The sequence below is a fragment of the Saccostrea cucullata genome, unplaced genomic scaffold (assembly GCF_032062105.1).
Source record: "Saccostrea cucullata isolate Sc308-1 unplaced genomic scaffold, CSIRO_AGI_Scuc_v1 ctg529, whole genome shotgun sequence".
Lineage (NCBI taxonomy): Eukaryota > Metazoa > Mollusca > Bivalvia > Ostreida > Ostreidae > Saccostrea > Saccostrea cuccullata.
Window position 1 is genome coordinate 136,078 of NW_026921436.1, and position 19,967 is coordinate 156,044.

At 33.0% G+C, this 19,967-nt stretch overlaps 2 protein-coding genes across 2 annotated transcripts in view; one reads left to right on the forward strand and one right to left on the reverse strand.

Moving 5' to 3' along the window:
- Positions 1–19,967, forward strand: part of LOC134259963 (cleavage stimulation factor subunit 2-like) — a 54,033-nt gene that overhangs the window by 17,818 nt on the left and 16,248 nt on the right. The window lies entirely within an intron of this gene.
- LOC134259962 (mitochondrial pyruvate carrier 1-like) lies at positions 164–18,756 on the reverse strand. Its single transcript, XM_062742554.1, has 5 exons — positions 18,724–18,756; positions 18,570–18,585; positions 18,101–18,181; positions 17,346–17,478; positions 164–632 (listed from the first exon to the last, which is right to left on the reverse strand). The coding sequence occupies exons 1-5, from the start codon at positions 18,754–18,756 to the stop codon at positions 443–445; spliced, it is 453 nt and encodes a 150-aa protein (XP_062598538.1). The 3' UTR covers positions 164–442.

Consider the following 19,967-nt stretch of genomic DNA (forward strand, 5'->3'; position numbering starts at 1 on the left):
CATTGGAAGGGCATCATTTATATGACTTTTAAACCTGTGTTTTGTGTTTTGGCTGGTGTGTTTTGTGCGAATAGGTAGGTAGGTTTTTGAAAGATGGTTGGACACTAAACAGAGAAAAAACTTGGAATGGCCTTAGTGTGAAAAAAACATGTATTTCTAAACAACAGATCTAAACAGCAGACTTAAAACATGAAATATATAATCATTACTGAGAAGAATTTTGCTTCTTTAAAGAGTCTGTCATTATTTAAAACTTTTTGTTCCTCTCACTTTTCTCATTTTTTACTGCTCTTTTACATATGCATAAGCCCTGTCAAAATTGATTTTAAAGAAGACATCTTCTAGAATATCATCAACAAAGTTGATTGTACAAAACAATTAACATAAATAAAAATAAAAAAATCCTTGATATTAATTAAATTTCCTCTAAGAGACATCTAAGTTAAGTAATGACGGGGGTCTCTTTTGGTAGTTTGTAGGCGGCGTCAAATTCCTTGACCTCCTCCGCCTGTTCCCGTGGGGAGGGGTGGTCCTTGATGTGGACTTTAGGGTACTGCTCGGGGTGGGTGTGAATCTCTTTCTCTACCACCTCTATATGGTGTTTCTTTCTATCCTCTGGCTTCGTCAAATAGCTACAGGAAAAAAAAGAAATAACAAAACTATCCTCTTTGTTTTGGTTTTTTTTTTCTTGGATGTCTCAGAGTCAATACAATCCTAACTATATACATTTTGTACAGTCAAGGGCATCATGGAAACAAGTTATTTTTCAAATGATTTGTTTAAGTTTTTAATGACAATTGTGTACATTTTGGGTTATCTTCCCCTGATTATGCTTTTCTTCAGTAACTTATTCCTGTTATTAAGGTCTTCCGTCTTCACGGAAGACCTTATAGTGATTGTATTGTTTCTTATTATTAAGGTCTTCCGTCTTCACGGAAGACCTTATAGTTATTCTACTGTTTCTTATTATTAAGGTCTTCCGTCTTCACGGAAGACCTTATAGTGATTCTACTGTTTCTTATTATTAAGGTCTTCCGTTTCCAACGGAAGACCTTCTACTGATTGTGAAGATTAAGATTATTCTTATTATTCTTTTTTTTTTTTTCTTCCTAGACGCCAACTTTGAGGCCTCGTATCTCGCTCATTTTTTAATGGATTTTGTTCAAATTTTCAGACATTATAGACGGTAATAAACTCTATCAGAATGCTGTCAATAAATTCAAAAAGTCACTTCCGGTTTTGAGTTATTTCCCTTTAAACGAAAAATTATAGGCTTTCATTTCCAGACAAAGGCTCAGAGACCACTAGAGCTGGAGCAGAATTTTTACTGGTTTTAGATAACAGAAGGATTGAAGTTGTGCACATCGGTTTTTGTTTTTCGATTTCTCTATTCAAAATGGCGCAATACAGGGGTCAAAAAATAGAACGCCTAAAAGAGCGAAAATTTACACATGTTTTCCTTTTTATCTTGAAAACTAAAAATATTTTGTTAAGACATGTTGAACAAAAGTTGTGCATAATTGCAAGGGCTTTCATTTAATACTATAGAAAAGGGGCTGGCCCCTAAAATAAGGGATCTCTGGAGCTTGAAAGTTTTTGCTTTATAACTCAAAAACGGTAAATATTTCGATCTAAATATTACGAGCAAACTTGTTCTTTAACACCCTTTTGATCTGATAGGAATGTTTATTTGTTCGAATATACCGGGGTTATTGCATAATATGCAGTCGAAAGCAGGTCAGGTAAACATGTAGCGTTTTCATTTGGCAAGTAAATCTGACCTCATCATGTGTATAACTTGCTGTAAATAATATACCCTACGGTATTTTATGTTGATTTTCTTCAAAATAAGGTTTAAACGTGTTTTATGATTAACTATTAAATCATGTATTACAACTACTTTTTCTATTTTTCTTTATAAAATTTAATTAGTTTTATAGTGAACACGTCTTTAAAAGCGGAAGATATAAAATCTACTTTTCTACGTTTATCATTGTAACAAACTATATAATTAATCTTAAACTTTATACATTGAATAATTCACGATCATTAGTTGATACATATTACGATCCCATTGTTCAGCGAGATGTTTTACAGTTATGTAATCAAAGCCACAAATCCCACGCTGTCGATCTAGGTCACGAGTGTACCAGGCACCTGTGGACATAAACATGATAAACAAAGCAAGTGTTTGTGATTGTATTAGACCATTGTGTAGAAAGACCTAACAATTAATAGAAAACTGTGTTTTTAATTACATCGCGATTCAATAAGATTATTTTACCCATCTTTCATATTTAATCGTAATTCCAAACACTGGTGCATAAAATCATTTTGAACTGTGTTCGCTTTCTTTGGCCTGTTCTCGCAAAATAAAAAAAAACTCTATTCTGTGTTAATGTATTTTATTTCAATTGTAATTGAGAAGGGGCTTCGGCAAATAATTATAATGAGGGATGGATAGTGATAGGTAATATTGTATATGTACGTTTTATTTTTACCATGATCACTCTTTAGTTTCTCCATTTACCGGGGTATCATTTTTTAAAGATTAAATAAACATTGAACATAAAAAGTAATTTATAATATACTATTGTTCACGTATTTGTAATACCGGTATAGCAAACAGGTTATATCCAGCTTTGTCACTTTGTGTCTAAAGTTGTGTTGCCCGGTCCTCGTTTACAAGCACGTGGTTGCAGAGAACAGTGGGCATATATGAAAATCCATTGTGTACTCCGATAGTTACAAATGGAAAATTGGGTTTAAAATATGTCATTTCTTTCATATCATTTCATTTCACTCTATTTCAGCTTGTTTAAATCAATCGTAATCGCTCGATTTATTCATTGAAAGTTTTATGTATTTTGATAGCCGAATAAACACTAGCTTGGTTTGCAATACCCCCCCCCCCCCCTGTTTTTATGGAGGTGGATATTGTTTTATGAATATTAAACTTACATGTACGCATGCATGGTAGTGAAAACATCCAACATTAAATTAAGCACTTTTGAGTATGCAGTTATTCGCTACTAAACTTTAAAATGTTATTGTACAAAAATAATATACTTTTTCGTTGAATCAACATTGCACGATTTGACATGCTTGTACATGTTCAGTCGATGTCAGTATAAATATACATGAATGCACTTTTGCCTAGAATAACGGTCAAAATATATACATCCAGAGTTTAAGAATACGATTTTTTAAAAATTGAAAATTCGTTAATGCTATTTATCATTAACCAGTATCTCGACGATAAAACATCAATTTTAATTCTTTACCAAACGTCCTCCCGGTCAGTCATTGTTAATGTTGGTGACATGAAATGTAGATACTATAGGGTCTCAGTAAATAATTTCACCTTAATTATCCTCATCGTCATTCGGTGTTTTCATCATTAGAAATAAATTGTTTGAGGACGTCTTGTTTTCTCTTCTCACATTGGTAACGCGTAGGAAAAAGTTTTTAAACAAAGCAAATGGCATTTTACAAAAAAGGAAAACGTGAAGAAAAAAACGTGTCTATTTAGATTAAAAACACAACGCATCAATTTGTATTTGATTAATCCACATACGTTTTTTTTCCTTCTCCCCTGCATTTCGACTATACGGAAAAAAGGATCAGCAAATCCTTTGGTAATATTAAAAGAAAGGTGTTGTACCTTCAAAAGACACTGTATCCCACAGGCATTTAGATTGCTTAGAAAAAAAATTGTGTGTATTTTTTTTCCAACACCTCAATTTTTTTTTCTAAGCGATCTAAAGGCCTGTGCTATATCCGAACAGTTATTACAGAGACTACCAAATATATCACGGCGTCCCTGAAAGAATTATTTTTAAATATTTCAATAAATTCTAATTTAGTTCAAAGAAAGCCACGCTGTTGTATACAAACATTCCAAAAATAATCTTTCATGTTTCATGGACCGACACGTGGTTAAATTTCCTCTCATCACTATAAGTACCCCCCCCCCTTAACATGTTTAAAATGAATATACAATGTCTTCCTTCTGAGCCGAGAATGTTAGTTGGTTGATTTGTTTTTGTACATGCGTATATACATGTAGATTAAGGCTGGTGTTGAATTCCGAAAGAAAGTCACAACCTATTTTTTTATGTAAACCAATAATCATTCTATGCCCCGCCATGAATATGGCTTGGGATATAATGTTTGTCATGTCGGACGTCTTCCATCCTGCCTTATCTCCTTCCGTCACACTTTGCCTTTAGCTAAGTTCAAAGCTCAGTTTCAAACAAACTAACCAAGATATTTTTAAAAATAATCAAACTTCATACACAGTATAGCTGCAGAAAAAAAAAACAGACAGGAGAGTTGTACTGAGCCACCCACTGAAAAAACCGGTCCTACTAAACAGAGTACGCTAGTACATATAAGACTTTAGAGTAAGCTAGTAATAACTGTATATTTATTGCGGAAAAGTTTTTGAAATATTTCTTCAAACTGAAAGCCTTTTATTGCCTGACGTCACGCTAAGGATCAATAGGGTTCGAAGAGGTCACAGTTAGCCAGCAAAATTTTGTGCATGCTGATTATCATCGGATTTGTTACATGCATTTCAGCAACAACAGTTATCTATTCTGTTAGCAGAAAAATAAACTTATTGCTAATACAATACATTGAAGTATTTATTTTCTCTAGTCTTTTGCTAGCATATATTAATTTCATGCGAGTTCTTATACGGATATATGTCCGTTTGACCTTTTTTTCTGCGTTTCTATACTACTGGATTAGTCCATTTGTCTTCTAGGTAAGGGGTGACGCTATTATTTCGCGCCAAAATGTCACGTGTAGGTTTTTGCATCCTTTTTCTGGACTATTCTATTGAATGAAAATGAAAACTGCATGAATTATGTAAAGTCTGTTCTTTTTTGTCAGAATCCTGGTCGAGCTTTGGAAAAAAAAAAAAAAAAACAATTCGGTGACATTGTGAAGTGAGTTAGAAGTTACATCATTTAAAGTAATAAAACATTTGATGTTGATCCCTCATCTCTGGGAAAAACTTCCTGAATCCGCACCATGGCATTCATATATCGCCGTCAAGTTTGTTGGGTCATTTAAAACTTTAATTATTTTTCCCACGTTTCCAACAATCTTCGATACTTTGGCATACCCAAGAAACTATCAATCATATTGTACACGTCAGTCATAATTGTTAGATCCCCAATTTCTTGTAGTTATCATATTTTCAGCTGCCACCTTTATATGTAGCCATGCTTTCAAGCATTAATCAAATGTTTTTCCTTATTTATGTCATTCTCTAAAACCATTTTAGACTTGCGGACAGAGGTGTTCATATTTTCGTCCCGGGTTCGAATCTACAGCGGGACATGATCATGATTTCATTTTTTATTTGAGATACAAACAGTATTATATATGGTTTATGTTTTGTGCAACATCTCCATAATTTACTCCAGTGAAATAATTTAAACCCCCCCCCCCCAAATGTAAACGTTTATAGTTTATCATGCTCATAGATTCTATAGATATTGATGACATAGTCAGCCAAGCTTTTTAAAAAGCTGTTACTTGTGTTATTATTTGTTTATTTATTCGCGCAAAGGACATTGGGTAGTAAAGGAGCTCTGGGAATGTTGCACAACAAAATTTGCTTGACGTGTTTACAATTCCGAACTTCTTTTCTTAAGAAACGTCGTAGTCTTTATGAAAAGTAACCGATTTTCTTGATTGTACAAACATTTTTTAAGAAATTAGGGGGGGGGGGGGGGGTTAAGTTTTACAAAGAAAAAAAATATGTGTCATTTTAGATTGCCGACGTGCAATGATCTGATACATGTGTACCGTATTTATGAGAGGTTCATATCTCTTCCCTCGTCTGAAAAGTGTCGCATCCATTGATATTTTCTTTTTTGCTACGATTTAATGCTTTAAAAATGATGTCTTTATTTAATTTGGTTATTTTCGATATATAAATATCTGTCCCACCTGTCTGTGGGATGCGATAGTAAAGTGTCTGCCGTCCGTTCGTCTGTCTAGCTGTCTGTCTGTCTATAAACAATTTTTCAAAATACTACTCTTCCTACCGTTTTGGTCTGATTTCAATATAACTTGGCACACAAGTACACATCTCTAAGATACATAGTATAGTGCATCGGTTTTTGAATGCTTTAAGATGCGACGTCTTCAACAGTTTTTGTCTGAATTCAATATTGCTTGGCACACAAGTAGCCTTCACTAAGATACAAAATATCGTGCATCCGTTTTTGATTTCGATGAACGGTGTTGCCATGGTTACTAAAAATAGAAATTTCTGTATATAATTCCTTAAAAATGCTACTCCTCCTACAGTTTTAGTTTGATTTCAATATAACTGGATACACAAGTAGACTTCAATGTGATACATAATTAAGTGCATCGTTTTTGATTTCGATGAACGGTGTTGTCATGATTACAAAAAATAGAAATTTATGTGAAATTCCTTTAAAACGCTACTCCTTCTACAGTTTTGGTCTGATGGCAATGGCTAGTTTTCTCTTCCTTTGTTATAAGTACAAACAAGTAGAGCTATAGTCTCGACATTGTGTTGAACCCAATGAATCATTTTGCCTCGATTATAGTCAGAAAAAAACTCATGGCTGAACATATCCAGTCATTTGGACGAGTCAAGATTAGTGACAGTGAAACTGTAAATTCGCTACCATTTTTCTGCTAGTGAAACATTGCTGATATAATGCAGGGTGGGACATGACCTTGACTCGAGTTCAAAGTCCCCAAGGATAAGATGTTTTTGGTTGGATGCATGGACAGAAAGAATATCTAAATAAAATGTTTGAAATTTTCCAGACGGTAACACATGGATAATATTTTTATAACGAGAGCTAGTCATTGCTTAGATCAAGGTCATTTGGAGAGTTCAAGGTCACTTGGAAAGTTCAAGGTCACATATATTCCTTTACAGTCTTTTTCCTAGCTAAACATTGCAAGTTGCTTTTCTTAAAAGGTTTAAATTTTCACTTGTAGAACTTTAGAATGTGGCTTGAACTAGACTCAAGGTTACGTCTTCTTATCCGTAGCTCCAACGGAAGACCTATTCGTTGCTTTGCAACGAGCTCGGCTCTAGTTATTCTTATTTTTTCCCCCAAAATTTTGTGCAAGCGATTTCTCGAAAACTATTCAGCGGTTTTTCATGAAACTTTCACAAAATATGTGTCATTATATGAAGTTGTTACATCTGAAGAGAAATTTGGAAATTGCGCATCTGGACATCTATTCACAAAAAATCATAAGTTTACGACTACGACTTGAACTTGCGATAATTGTAGGATAAAAGTTACGAGCTATTCACGAAAGTGGTCGTAAGATTGACACAGTGTCGTAAGTGAAAAACGGTCATAAGATTTTCTTTTCCCTAGTTACCGACAACTGCTAGAAAATGTTTTAAAATTTTATTCAAAGACCTCTTTTCAATATCTAGCAGTTGGAGAATTACAAATTCGATCAGAAAATATCAAATACTTGCGTTCATACAGTAAATGAAAAAAACATTGACCACACAAGCAGAATTTTTTTTAGCGAGAATGCAATTTGGGTATATGCTATAGCGAGAATGTTGAGATCACTCACATAAAAAAATCGCCTACAATTCATTCCAAATGAGAAGCTATTTTTTAATACATATAGGTATTTAATAAATTTTCATCTCGCTACAGATTCCATTTACATATTATATATTCTATCTAATGCATGGTGATTATTTGTCCATTTCATCGTAAAAAATAGATAACTCTTGAAAATGGTAGACAGTTCTTTCGAAGACTTATATTAGAAGCGCCCCATTCAGTATGTCCTAGACAATGAATTAAAATGTCAAAATCTTTTTTTCACCACTTTTGCAAGGAATTCAGCCAAGCAGCTCTTAGGTTTTCAGTATTTCATAAAAGGCTACCTCCCCCTTTTTTCAACGGTGAAAATAATATACGCATTGTAAATTGGAGCTTACCTTTTTTCGTTGGTTGAGCCCCCCCCCCCCCCCCCTTTTCAATTAGCCACCCCACTTTCAAACTTTCAATTTGCTACCGACACCTATGGGGTTAAAAATATTTTCCAATCAACAATAAGTATTTCAAATTAAATTGAGGAAATTTACAGATTTTCTATGAGATATATATATTAAACATGAAGCTGATGATCCGAAGTACCCGGGGAGGAAACTTGATTGTATCCATCATGCAGGGACGGAAAATTTTGATAGGTGCAGAGAGCGCAGCCGATTGAGGAAATGGTGAAGATGGGTTCAAAGTCAGTTAACCATCACAAATAACCGAAGGCAACATAAAATTAAAAGTTGTATATAGCAAAAATGCATATAGTTCTAAGGTATATTATTCAAATTTGATGAGAAGCGAAAGAAAACACATTGGAATTGAGGCTATAGAATAAATGTAAAGTTTTTTTTATTTAATTTGAAACAGAAGGGAAATAGTTTTATAATCGATATTGACTGTATACTAGTACATCTTGTCTCGGCAAAGTTAATTCTACAGTACGATCCCCCCCACCCCACCCCGATATCCCTGACATTTAAAAACAAGTACAATGTTTTCCTATGGTACATGTAGCTAGTATTCGCAGGTGTCGTATATATCTTTTTTGATTACATATTCTTGAATAACAAAGTGACGGGTTCAAAAATTCTTTTTAAGTTAATACAATTAATAGATAAATATTATATCCCATCTTACATTAGGAATTCAGGAAAATTGTTCCAACACGTTTTTTATTCACCTGCAAGATTACGTTGCGATAATGTTGATAACTCAGGCATGTAGTGCCCTTCTCTGAAAATTGTTTTTTTTTTTTATTTAAGGCCAGCGATTATCCTCTACTTTGATAAAATTTACTTTAAGCAAACTACTCTAACAAGAAACATATTGACGCAAGCGTCAAAAATTGGCCGCAAACCAATTTATATAACTGTTGAAATTATTTTAGAAACTGAAATTTGCTGTTTTTTTTTTTGTTTTTTTTTTTTTTTTTTTTTTTTTTGTTTTTTTTTTTTTGTTTTTTTTTTTTAATTTCTTATATTTATCTGTTAAAATATCCTCGTGACACGAAAACAAATGCATGCGGCAATGCCGATTTTCTTCATGCATAATGCATGTACAATATTACATGTATAGGCAATTAAACTGTGCATAGTCCTCTGTGTCCCTGCACTCAGTTTGGTACAACTTAACGAACTCTGGTGAATTTGCTGTTTAAGTAGTTTTTACATAAAACATAAAACTTAGCTATAGTTTTACCTTAATAAAAACGCAACAAATATATAATATGTGGGGCTCCTCGCTCTCTCTTAGAGGATGTTAACCCCCCCCCCCCCCCCCCGCCCCCAACTCCTTCTAGATCCACCATTACATTTCTTCTCTTTCGATCTCTTTGTTTTGGTGTTGATATGTGGCGGGAAAATGTTTGGCACATTGTAAAACGCGGTATATCCTAGTCTCCTGGACTAACATGTCGTAATATTCTTTGCTTTTAAGAAATCAAAATTTCATCATATTTTTGAAAAACATCCATAGGAAATGTTTAAATATACACTTCATTTCAAATAAATACAGCAGATCCTGTTTTAAAAAGAGAAAGTAAAATTGTAGATTTAAAACGCGGTCTTTGTTTTAGACTATGCCTAATACTCGTACTAATTTTCTCCGCACTTCAGTTATATCAAAGTTTGTCAATCAGGATTGGATGAAATATTTACCCCATTATTTATAAAATTTAATTTTACGATTATTGTGCTTTTTCTAAACATTTAGACAATCTTTGTTTAATATTGATTCGCCAACGATATGAATGTTGAATATTTTTATTTAAATTGTTAACTCCGCAGAAATGCACAGCGACTTAAAACTTTCATATCATATAACCGACCGCCTCCTGGCAGCTGGTAATAAAAGTATCAAATAAAATTTTTTGCTGAAAAGAGAATATAATTCTTTACCCCACCCCCTTTCAAAATTAAAATTATTTACGCATAACCATTTTGTTTAAGGCATTTATTTTGGTTTTTTCTTTCCTTTTCTTTATCTTTTTATATTTTGTATTTTTGCAAATTAATAATATAGTTTCATGGTATATAGACATGCCTTTTTTACTTCCTCGGTAAAGGGCATCATTTTCCTGTTGGTCAATGATTCAAAGAGATGTGCGCTGATCCGAAATATTAGTCCCTGCTCCGTTTTGTTTATATTTTATGATAAAGTAAACGCAGTGGCTAATTTTATTTTTAGAGTTGATATTTCATATAGTATTTATAGACTTACGACAACCCAAGACTAGACGTAAACTTACGACTGTTTTTTGACGTAACGTCAATCGTGCGATTTTTTGTGAATAACCAAAATCTTACGAAAAAATCTTACGACCATCTTACGATTACGATTAGTCGTAAGATTTTTTGTGAATAGATGTCCTGGTGCCAAGTAATGGACAATTTCCTGATTTTAAAATGAGATTTTGTCACGCACTTTTATCAAAAATGAATGTGGATATGAACTGGAGACTTATTGGAGATGATAGATCATGACTTTGTGGTTTGCAGAATCACCTTTTCGTGCGTAGTCAGTACTTCCGGTCGATAAGAAATGCAAATTTAAAAAAATCGTATTTTCTAACTTTTTTGTTTTTCAGTATTTTTCATTTATTTTTGGTATGTTAATAGAAACTTCTCTTATAATGCTTACTATATAATTTGTTTGAATGCTGATAAATCCTAACTCTAGATATTAGCATTCAAAAATCTGAAGCGGGTCCAAAATGGCGGCTCTCTCTGTCAACGCCGACATTTCGCAATAGTGGTTTACGGAGGCAGCCGAGCGTTTGCTTGAACGAAAGTAACATAAGGATAAATGAAAGGTAAAGGAATACCTGGATTGTCACATCGTAGTTACGTTGCAGTTCTGTGTCAAACTAACGTCTTCTATAATTGGTTTTGACTGGTTCTCAAAGTAGAAAAAGAAAAGACTAAATGTGCAAATGGAATTCGATACCTAATATCTTTTGTGCACCACGGAAAAACATATCGTAAATCATACTTATAAATAATACTTTCTCAAAAAAGAAAATCAATTATATAAATGTCAATATCAAGTATAAATCTTAACCACTGTTTTTTCTATGCATACTTGTGTCATATTAAACTAATAAATAAGACAAAAATAAAAAAACGATTTTTTTGAAGATCGCTTCATGAAGTTTATTCTTGCATTCTTGTCTCAAAGACCTGATTCAGGTTATTAAGCATAAATGATATCTGATTCTCTGACCGTCGTTTATGTAGGGCGAGTCATGTTTTTCGGCGAAATGTTTCAACCTTTTTCGATTAACTTATCGGGATAGTTCACTTTGGGGATAAACAGGAAATTAAAAAAAAAATTATAAGCATTTCATCGCTTTAGTTTTACATGCATATGTACATTAAGGAATTTGTAAAATGTGTTAAATATACTTTCTAAACTTCGAAGCCTAGGCTATAAGAACGTTCTTTTTTAAATTTCATTGAAGCTATCACTTCTATTTAAAAGAACATTCCAAAGAAAAGGTGCGAAGATTAACTCGTGGCGTTTGGCGCTAAATTTTGAAAAGTGACCCGCCATTTGATAATTCAAAGAGAGAAGCACTGTTTCGTGAATATATACAAGTGGATTTAGAGTAGAGGTTCCAATAGCGTAATATTAAGAGTGTTGGAAATTCATGCTGGCGACTTGTCATGCCATCTCCCTTGTGTGCAATTTTTTTTTTTATATTTTCAGCTCGATTTTACGTTTTCTTTCCGGAATCGGACGGAAGACCTCTCGTTGCTCGCAACGAGTTCATTCTAGTTATTATTCTTATTTTTTTTCCCAAAATTTTGTGCACGCGATTTCTCAGCAACTGTTCGGCGGATTTTTATGAAATTTTCAGGAATTATGCGCAATATGATGAACTTGATACATTTTTAAGGAAATTCGGAAATTCGCTTCTGGTGCCAAGTTATGGGCAATTTCCTGATTTTAAAATGCAATTTTGTCGCCCCTTTTTATCGTAAATGGCTAAAGATATTACCTGGAGACTTATTGGAGACGATAGTTCGTGACTTTGTGGTTTGCAGAATCACCTTTTTGTGCGTCGTCAGTTCTTCCGGTCGTTACGGCATGCGAATTTAAAAAAATTATATTTTCTAACTTTTTTGTTTTTCAATATTTCTCATTTATTTTTGGTATATTAATAGAAACCCTCCCTATAATGCTTACTATATAATTTGTTTGAATGTTGATAAATCTAAACTCTAGATATTAGCATTCAAAAATCTGAAGCGGGTCCAAAATGGCGGCTGTCTCAGTCAACGTCGACATTTCGCAATAGGGGTTTTCGGAGGCAGCCGAGCGTTTGCTTGAATGAAAGTAACAAAAGGATAAATGAAATGTAAAGGAATACTTGGATTGTCACGTCGTAGTTACGTTGCAGTTCTGTGTCAAGCTAACGTCTTCTATAATTGGTTTTGGCTGGTTTTCAAAATAAAAAAAGGAAAAGACTAAATATGCAGATGAAATTCGATACCTAATATCTTTTGTACACCACGGAAAAACAGATCTTAAATCGTACTTATAAGTTATACTGTCTCAAAAAAGAATATCAATGAATATTGTAAGTATAAATCTTAACCACTGTTTTCCTATGCACACTTGTGTCACATTAAACTAATGAATAAGACAAAAATAAGAAAACGATTTTTTTTAAAAGATCGCTTCATGGAGTTTATTCAAGCTTTCTTGTCTCAAAGACCTGATTCAAGTTATTGAGCATAAATGATATCTGATTCCTTGACCGTCGTAGGGCGAGCCAGATTTTTCGGCGAAACGTTTCAACCTATTTTGATTAACTAATCAGGATAGTTCACTTTGGGGATAAACAGGAAATTGAAAAAACTTTAAAATTCGTAACCGTTTCACCGCTTTAGTGTTACATGCATATATAAAACAATATGGAATTTGTAAAATGTGTTAAATATACTTTCTAAACCTCGAATGTTACGCTATAAGAACGTTCTTTTTTTTTAACTCGTGGCGTTTGGCGCTATATTTTGAATAGTGACCCGCCTTTCTTTTTAAGAGAGAAGCACTGTTTTGTTGATATATACAAGTAGATTTAGAGTAGAGGTCCCGATAGCGTAATATTTAGTGTGTTGGAATTTCATGCTGGTGACTAATGTGTTCAATCCCTCTTGTGGGCAAATCTTTTTTTACTTTTTCAGCTCGATTTTTAGTTTTCTTTCCGGAAAGGGACGGAAGACCTCTCGTTGCTTGCAACGAGTTTCACATCTAGTTAAGGTCTTCCGACTTCCTTCGAAAGACCTTATTGTTTTCCTTCTGTTTTTTATTATTATTATTATTATTATTATTCTTTTTTCATAGTACAGCCGATATCTCAGCTATGCGTGGACAGATTTTAAAGATTTTCTCAGGGAAGATGCATCATGAGAATATCTCCAGATGTCTTTTTCATTTTTTCGAAATTCACTTCCGTTCGCGATTTTGGGGGATTTTTGTATTTTTTAAAGGGCATTTTGTCCAGCATTTTTATCAAGAACGGCTAAAGATATGAAAGTGAAACTCACTGAGGTGATAGAACGTCGAACTCCATTATGGGCAACGACCTTTATTTTTCGTCGTCGGCACTTCCGGTCGCACACGGAAGTGAATTCAAAAAGTCACATTTCTCAACTTTTTTGTTTTTCAATATTTTTCTTTAGTATTTACAGGGATTATAGTGTGTATTATGAGAATTCTAAATATGTATTTAGTATTTTGATGCGTGCATCTGTTGAAAAGATATGACCAAACCAAGCTTTGTCCCACTGTCGGGGGTTCGAATCCCGTTGTGGGCGTTTAAATTTTTTTTCTTTGTTTCTGTCTTTTTTCAGTTGCAAATAACTTTTCTCTCTTTTTTAACATGTATGGAATATTTTGCCGATTTTTAAAAGCTATTTTTGAGATATTTTGAGGAATATCTGTAATAATTATGAGATATGTTAAGAGGCTGCTGTAAATGAACGTAAATGAAAAAAATACATTCTGAAATTTTATGGGATGACGCAGCATAGAATTCTAACGAAAATCGGTCGGAAGACCTGCTTGTTGCACCAGCAACAAGAACGCATCTAGTTATTATTATTTTTCTTACCGATTTTGTGCACGCGATTTCTCAAAAACGGCTGGACCGATTCTCACCAAATTTTCAGATCTGATAGATATTTATCTGAACCTTGTCGGAAATTTTTCCTAAGTATTTTGTCGTCACTTCCGGTCGTGAGATATGGACGATTTACTGATTTTTAGAGGGTCAGCTTGTCCTGAGATCTCCTCCTAAACGACTTAAGATATCGACTTGAGATTTTCAGTGAAGGTAGAGGAAGGATAGTAGATGTGACATTTTGCATATAGAGCTTTCCAGGTAAAAAGACATTGACGCTCGCCTGGGCTTGAAAAATAGCCTCATACTCATCTCGCAAAAATTGACACGTTTTCTTTTATATCTTTTTACCTGTTAATATTTTGTTAAGACATATATAATAAAAAATGTGCAATATAGTAAGACCTTTCATTTGATATCAAGTAAACGGGGTTAGTCCTTCAAATTAGGGGCATAGAGGGGCAAAAGTCTCTCGTCTTAAACTTTTTTGTTTTTCAATATTTTCAAATTATATTAGTATAGTTGATAGAAACATTTCTTATTAGGCTGAATATATAATTCGTTTGTAAATTTATAAATTCAAACTCGAGATATTAACATTCAAAAATCTGAAGCGGGAACAAAATGGCGGTGGTCTCTGTCAATTCTGACATTTCGCAATAGCGGTTAACAGAGGCAGCCGAGCGTTTGCTTGAACGAAAGTATCATAAGGAGCAATGAAATGTGTAGGGATACTTGGATTGTCATGTCGTAGGTTCGTTGCAATTCTGTGTCAAACTACATTCATAATCCAAGGTCTCCTTACAAGTCTTCTTTAATTGGTTTTGGTTGTTTCTCAAAGTAGAAAAAAGAAAAGAATTAATGTGCAAATTAAGTACGCATTGATGATATTATCTAAATCAAAAGGATTTAATCAAAAGAGAAAAGGCATGATTCCATGATGTTTTATCAAAGATCATAGTCAAAGTCATATCTCATCTTATCGAAAATTCGGACGGAAGACCTACTCGTTGCTCGCAACGAGATCGCATCTAGTTATTATTATTATTATTATTCTTTTTTTGACAAAATTTTGTGCACACGATTTCTCGAAAACTATTCAGCGGTTTTTAACGAAACTTTCACAAAATATGCGTCTTTACATGAAGTTGTGCAGTCAGTAGTTGTTTTTGGAACATTCGCTTCCGGTGCCAAGTTATGGACGATTTCCTGATTTTAAAATGCGATTTTGTCGCGCACTTTTATAAAAAATGGCAGAGAATATGAACTGGAGACTTATTGGAGATAATAGATCATGACTTTGTGGTTTGCAGAATCGCCTTTTCGTGCGTCGTCAATACTTCCTGTCGTTACGAGATGCAAATTGAAAAAAATCGTATTTTCTAACTTTTTTATTTTTCAATCTTTTTCATTTATTTTTGGTATGTTGATAGAAACTCTCCTTATAATGCTAATAGTACAATTTGTTTGAATGTTGATAAATCTAAACTCTAGATATAAGCATTTAAAAATCTGAAGCGGATCCAAAATGGTGGCTGTCTCAGTCAATGTCGACATTTCGCAATAGGGGTTTTCGGAGGCAGCCGAGCGTTTGCTTGAACGAAAGTAAAATAAGGATAAATGAAATGTAAAGGAATACTTGGATTGTCACGTCGTAGTTACGTTGTAGTTCAGTGTCAAACTAACGTCTTCTATAATTGGTTTCGGCTGATTTTCAAAGTAGAAAAAGAAAAGACTTACTGTGCAAATGAATTTCGACATCTTTTATCTTTAATGCAACTAATAAATGAGACAAAAATAAGAAGTTGTTTTTTAAAGATTGCTTAATGGAGTTTATTTTAGCATTCTTTTCTCAGAGACCTGATTCAGGTTATTGAGCAAGAATGATATCTGATTCCTTGACTGTCGTAGGGCGAGCCATGTTTTTCGGCGAAACATTTCAACCTTTGTCGATTAACTAGTTGGAAAAGTTCACTTTGGGGATCAAAGGAAATTGAAATAAAATTAAAAATTCATAACCGTTTCACCCTTTTAGTGTTAAGTGCATATATATAATATGGAATTTGTTAAAATGTGTTAAATATACTTTCTAAACCTCAAATAGGCTATAAGAACGTTCTTTTTATAACTTCATTGAAGCTAACACACCTATTTGATAGAGCATTCCAAAGAAAAGTCGCGAAGATTAACTCGTTGTGTTTGTCGCTGAATTTTGAAAAGTGACTTGCCTTTCATAATATTAAGACATAAGCACTGTTTCGTAAATATATACAAGCAGGTTAAGAGTAGAGGTCAAAATAGAGTAAGCTTTAATGCGTTGGAAATTCATTCTACTTGGGTTCAATCCCCCTTGTGTGCAAATCTTTTTTAGCTAGATTTGTCGTTTTCCTTCCGGAATCGGACGGAAGACCTCTTGTTGCTCGCAACGAATTTCTTTTCTAGTTGATACTTTACTACTCATTAGTGTAAACCTACTGGCATCAGAATAGCTTTATTCATGCTGTGCTTGGGTTTATCAAGTTCTGGTAGGATGGTTTATGACAGGAAAAGTAATCTATCTTTACAATCTAGGACACTAAAATTCCACAAATCATAACTTATTTCTGTTATTTCATCCTTAACCCACCTCGCTTTAGGACTCTTGCACAAAAATATACAGCTTTGCACAAAAAATATAAGACTTAAAGATTGTACAGTAATGTCCAAAGATTATAAGAAAATTAGTCGCAGTGTTGGCAAAATTGGCGGAAGATGTGTAATTGACCCCTGAAATGTTCCTAAAACCAAATGATTTTTCCTTTCAAAAAATCATGATATTTATTTAATATCATCCAATCTGCTCATGAGAAATTAAGTCTGTTGAGTTTATTGAAAGAATTACATATATTTACAACTTTCTCAGCCTTGCATCATCTTTAATCAGCAGAAAACTCAACATATTGATGTTTTTTTAGCAAAATTGATAGGCATTCAATTAACTCAAATGAGTTACTTCTTTGTATAGTCATATATAAGTGAGGTAACTTAAATAAGTTATTATGGAAAATAACTTGATTCCATGATGCCCCTGACTGTTGTACTTATTATCTTGAGACCATCCATAGAATATGTTGGTTCTCTACAAATTAACTTACAAGTAGTTGACGTATCTACAGGCTTGGACGCACTGAGCACTAATGTTGGTCATGTGACAGGCCAGGAGCAGCAGATTACGAGGTTTGACCATCCACGCAAACCTGGCAAAGGCCGAGGAGTAGCCAATGAGGGCTGAAATCAGAAATACAAGGAATTAATCCTCTATTCTCATCAGTCATTAGTTCACTGATGTTTATTAAACATGCACTGAAGGCTAGTCAAAAGGTGTAAGCAATGATTGTGAAAAGAAACAAACTGACTGCAAAGTACAAATTTGCAAGATAGTACATTGTACCAATGTCTAGAAAAGGTTTATTTCATCTCCCGGTCTGGCTTATAAATAAGTGAATTAATGAAGCAAAATTAATTATGTATTATAAGAATTGTTTACACATACCAATTTTACGGCTTTCATAAAACATAATAGGCATTGCAAATTTTGTCAGACTTTTCAAAATAAATAAAGTGTTACATGTATTAACATAATTGATATTTTGCTTTCTGCACATAACTACTGATACTCAAGTATCAGGGTATAATTAGCTTCCTAGATACAAGAAAGATAAAGCAAAGTTAAGAGTGCAAAAAAAAAAAAATAATGATAATGCTTGCCTGATCTCATTCCTTCAAACATGTACAGTTCATAAAGCTAGGAATAATATGTGAAACTTCAATCAATGTTGTGCATAATGATCAATTTTGAGGATCACATGAATTGTGAACATCACACATGCTATATTTTCTATTTTTATACCTGGGGTCATGTATGGACTGATCAGTTCTGGGTCTTTCTGGAAATCCCCTATAGCTGCCAAAGGAATGGCCCAATTTGCAACTGAAAAGCAACAGCATCATTAATTACTGGTAACAGAAGTAAACATCACATTAATTGAACATATTAAAACATATTGATAAAAATGATTAACATAAACAAGAGCACAACAAAGTGTATTTTTCCTCCCAGAAGAGAATATCAATCCTGATGAAAATTATATTTTGGTCTGATTTTTGTTATGCACACACTCACTCCCCTACCCACCCAACTATGTTACTACATCCCCATCATTCCAACTTTCTTGCAGGTTGGGGTGGGATAATCATAAACAAATGTTGCAAATGAAAAATATCTGTGAAGATGAAGTAATATATTTTGTGCCTGTCAATTCAGAAAACAATATATTTATGTTTCTTTGATTAAGATAAGTAAATCTGCATTCACATACCTGGTCCCCAAAAATGCTGCAAGTAAATAAAACAAATGATTAGTATCTCCAGTATTTTAAAATTAAGTATATTGTACATGTTGTAGATATGTCCATTGGTTCTAAAATTATTAATATGGGCTTTTGTCAATTACACTTTGAATTCACACTTTACAAGAAAATACCAGAGTATTTCTTTCTCCATCATGTCTATAGTATAGTTTTATTTTTTCAAAACTTTTTTGTACATAGAAATTCATTTTAAATTGAATATTAATATTATGAATTTTTCACATGTTTCAATTGTTAATATTAAAAATAATTTGAAAAACAATGAATTTAATTTTAAGTTTATAATTAACACAATTTTTACGTTTTCAACAGATTATTCAAACTTACTTACCGTACTATTGTAACAATCCAAGTAAATATGGAAAAGAAAAAAAAGGCACCTCAGAAAAATTTATTGACATATTATATTTCATCATGCACCTATAGTAACCTGTTTTTATCATGTCATTATGATGTTTTTTCACTATCAGTAGCAACACAACAGGATTTTGCTTTCATACAATTCACAATATTATAAGATTATGAAATCTTAAATCTAATCAAGATGTTTCCTCATTTTTCAATGTTTTTTGTATAAATGTGAAATTGAATAATTTTAAACACTTGATCAGCATTATCAAAGCTAGCTACTAAATGTTGGAATGTACAAGTTTCCTCTCCATTACATATAATCAACCTAGAGTTGAATTTGAGGTACATGCATTTATTAATTATAACAAAAAGATTTTTTTAGGTAATAAAGGTACATGTAATATGAATTAATATTTATACATATATCTCTACATGTAACATAATTAAAATTTCCTGTATAGTGTATATACATCTATACATACATGTATGTGTTTCACTATTTTTTTTTTATATTTCAGCATTGTATTTATAGTAACACTGACATTTAATTATTCTGTAGTTTAATTATAAATCTACCATATGATTGGTGCAATTTGCATTAGACATAATATTTCTCAGTTTAAACCTGAAATGCAGTGAATCATGGTTTTCATAATTGACCAAGTTCTCAATTTGTTTTTTAAAAGAGACATTTAATACCGGTATTTCTTATCTGTTCGGACCTTTAAATTTTCTGCAATGCAAAATACCAGGAAGACTGAAGTATAAAGACTAAATTTGTTTACAAATTTAGAATATATATCCTTACATGAAGATGGTTATTGAACTCTCATGTATCTACATGTATTTTTTTTTAAATTTGGGAATGAACGCCTGTGTGAAGAGAAAATTCGGACTACTGCACATTCATTCGATAGAATTTTTTGACGCAGTAATTTGGACCCACAATGCAACACTTGTTTAAGCTACGTTGAAGCTACGTTCTAGCGAGAATAG

Coding starts and splice junctions, on each gene's coding strand:
- LOC134259962 (XM_062742554.1), bottom strand. CDS start 18,756: ATGATGGAGAAAGAAATACTCTGGTATTTTCTT. Junction 17,479..18,100: donor CAGTCCATACATGACCCCAG/GTATAAAAATAG, acceptor TTCTGATTTCAG/CCCTCATTGGCTACTCCTCG. Junction 633..17,345: donor TGTAGATACGTCAACTACTT/GTAAGTTAATTT, acceptor TTTTTCCTGTAG/CTATTTGACGAAGCCAGAGG.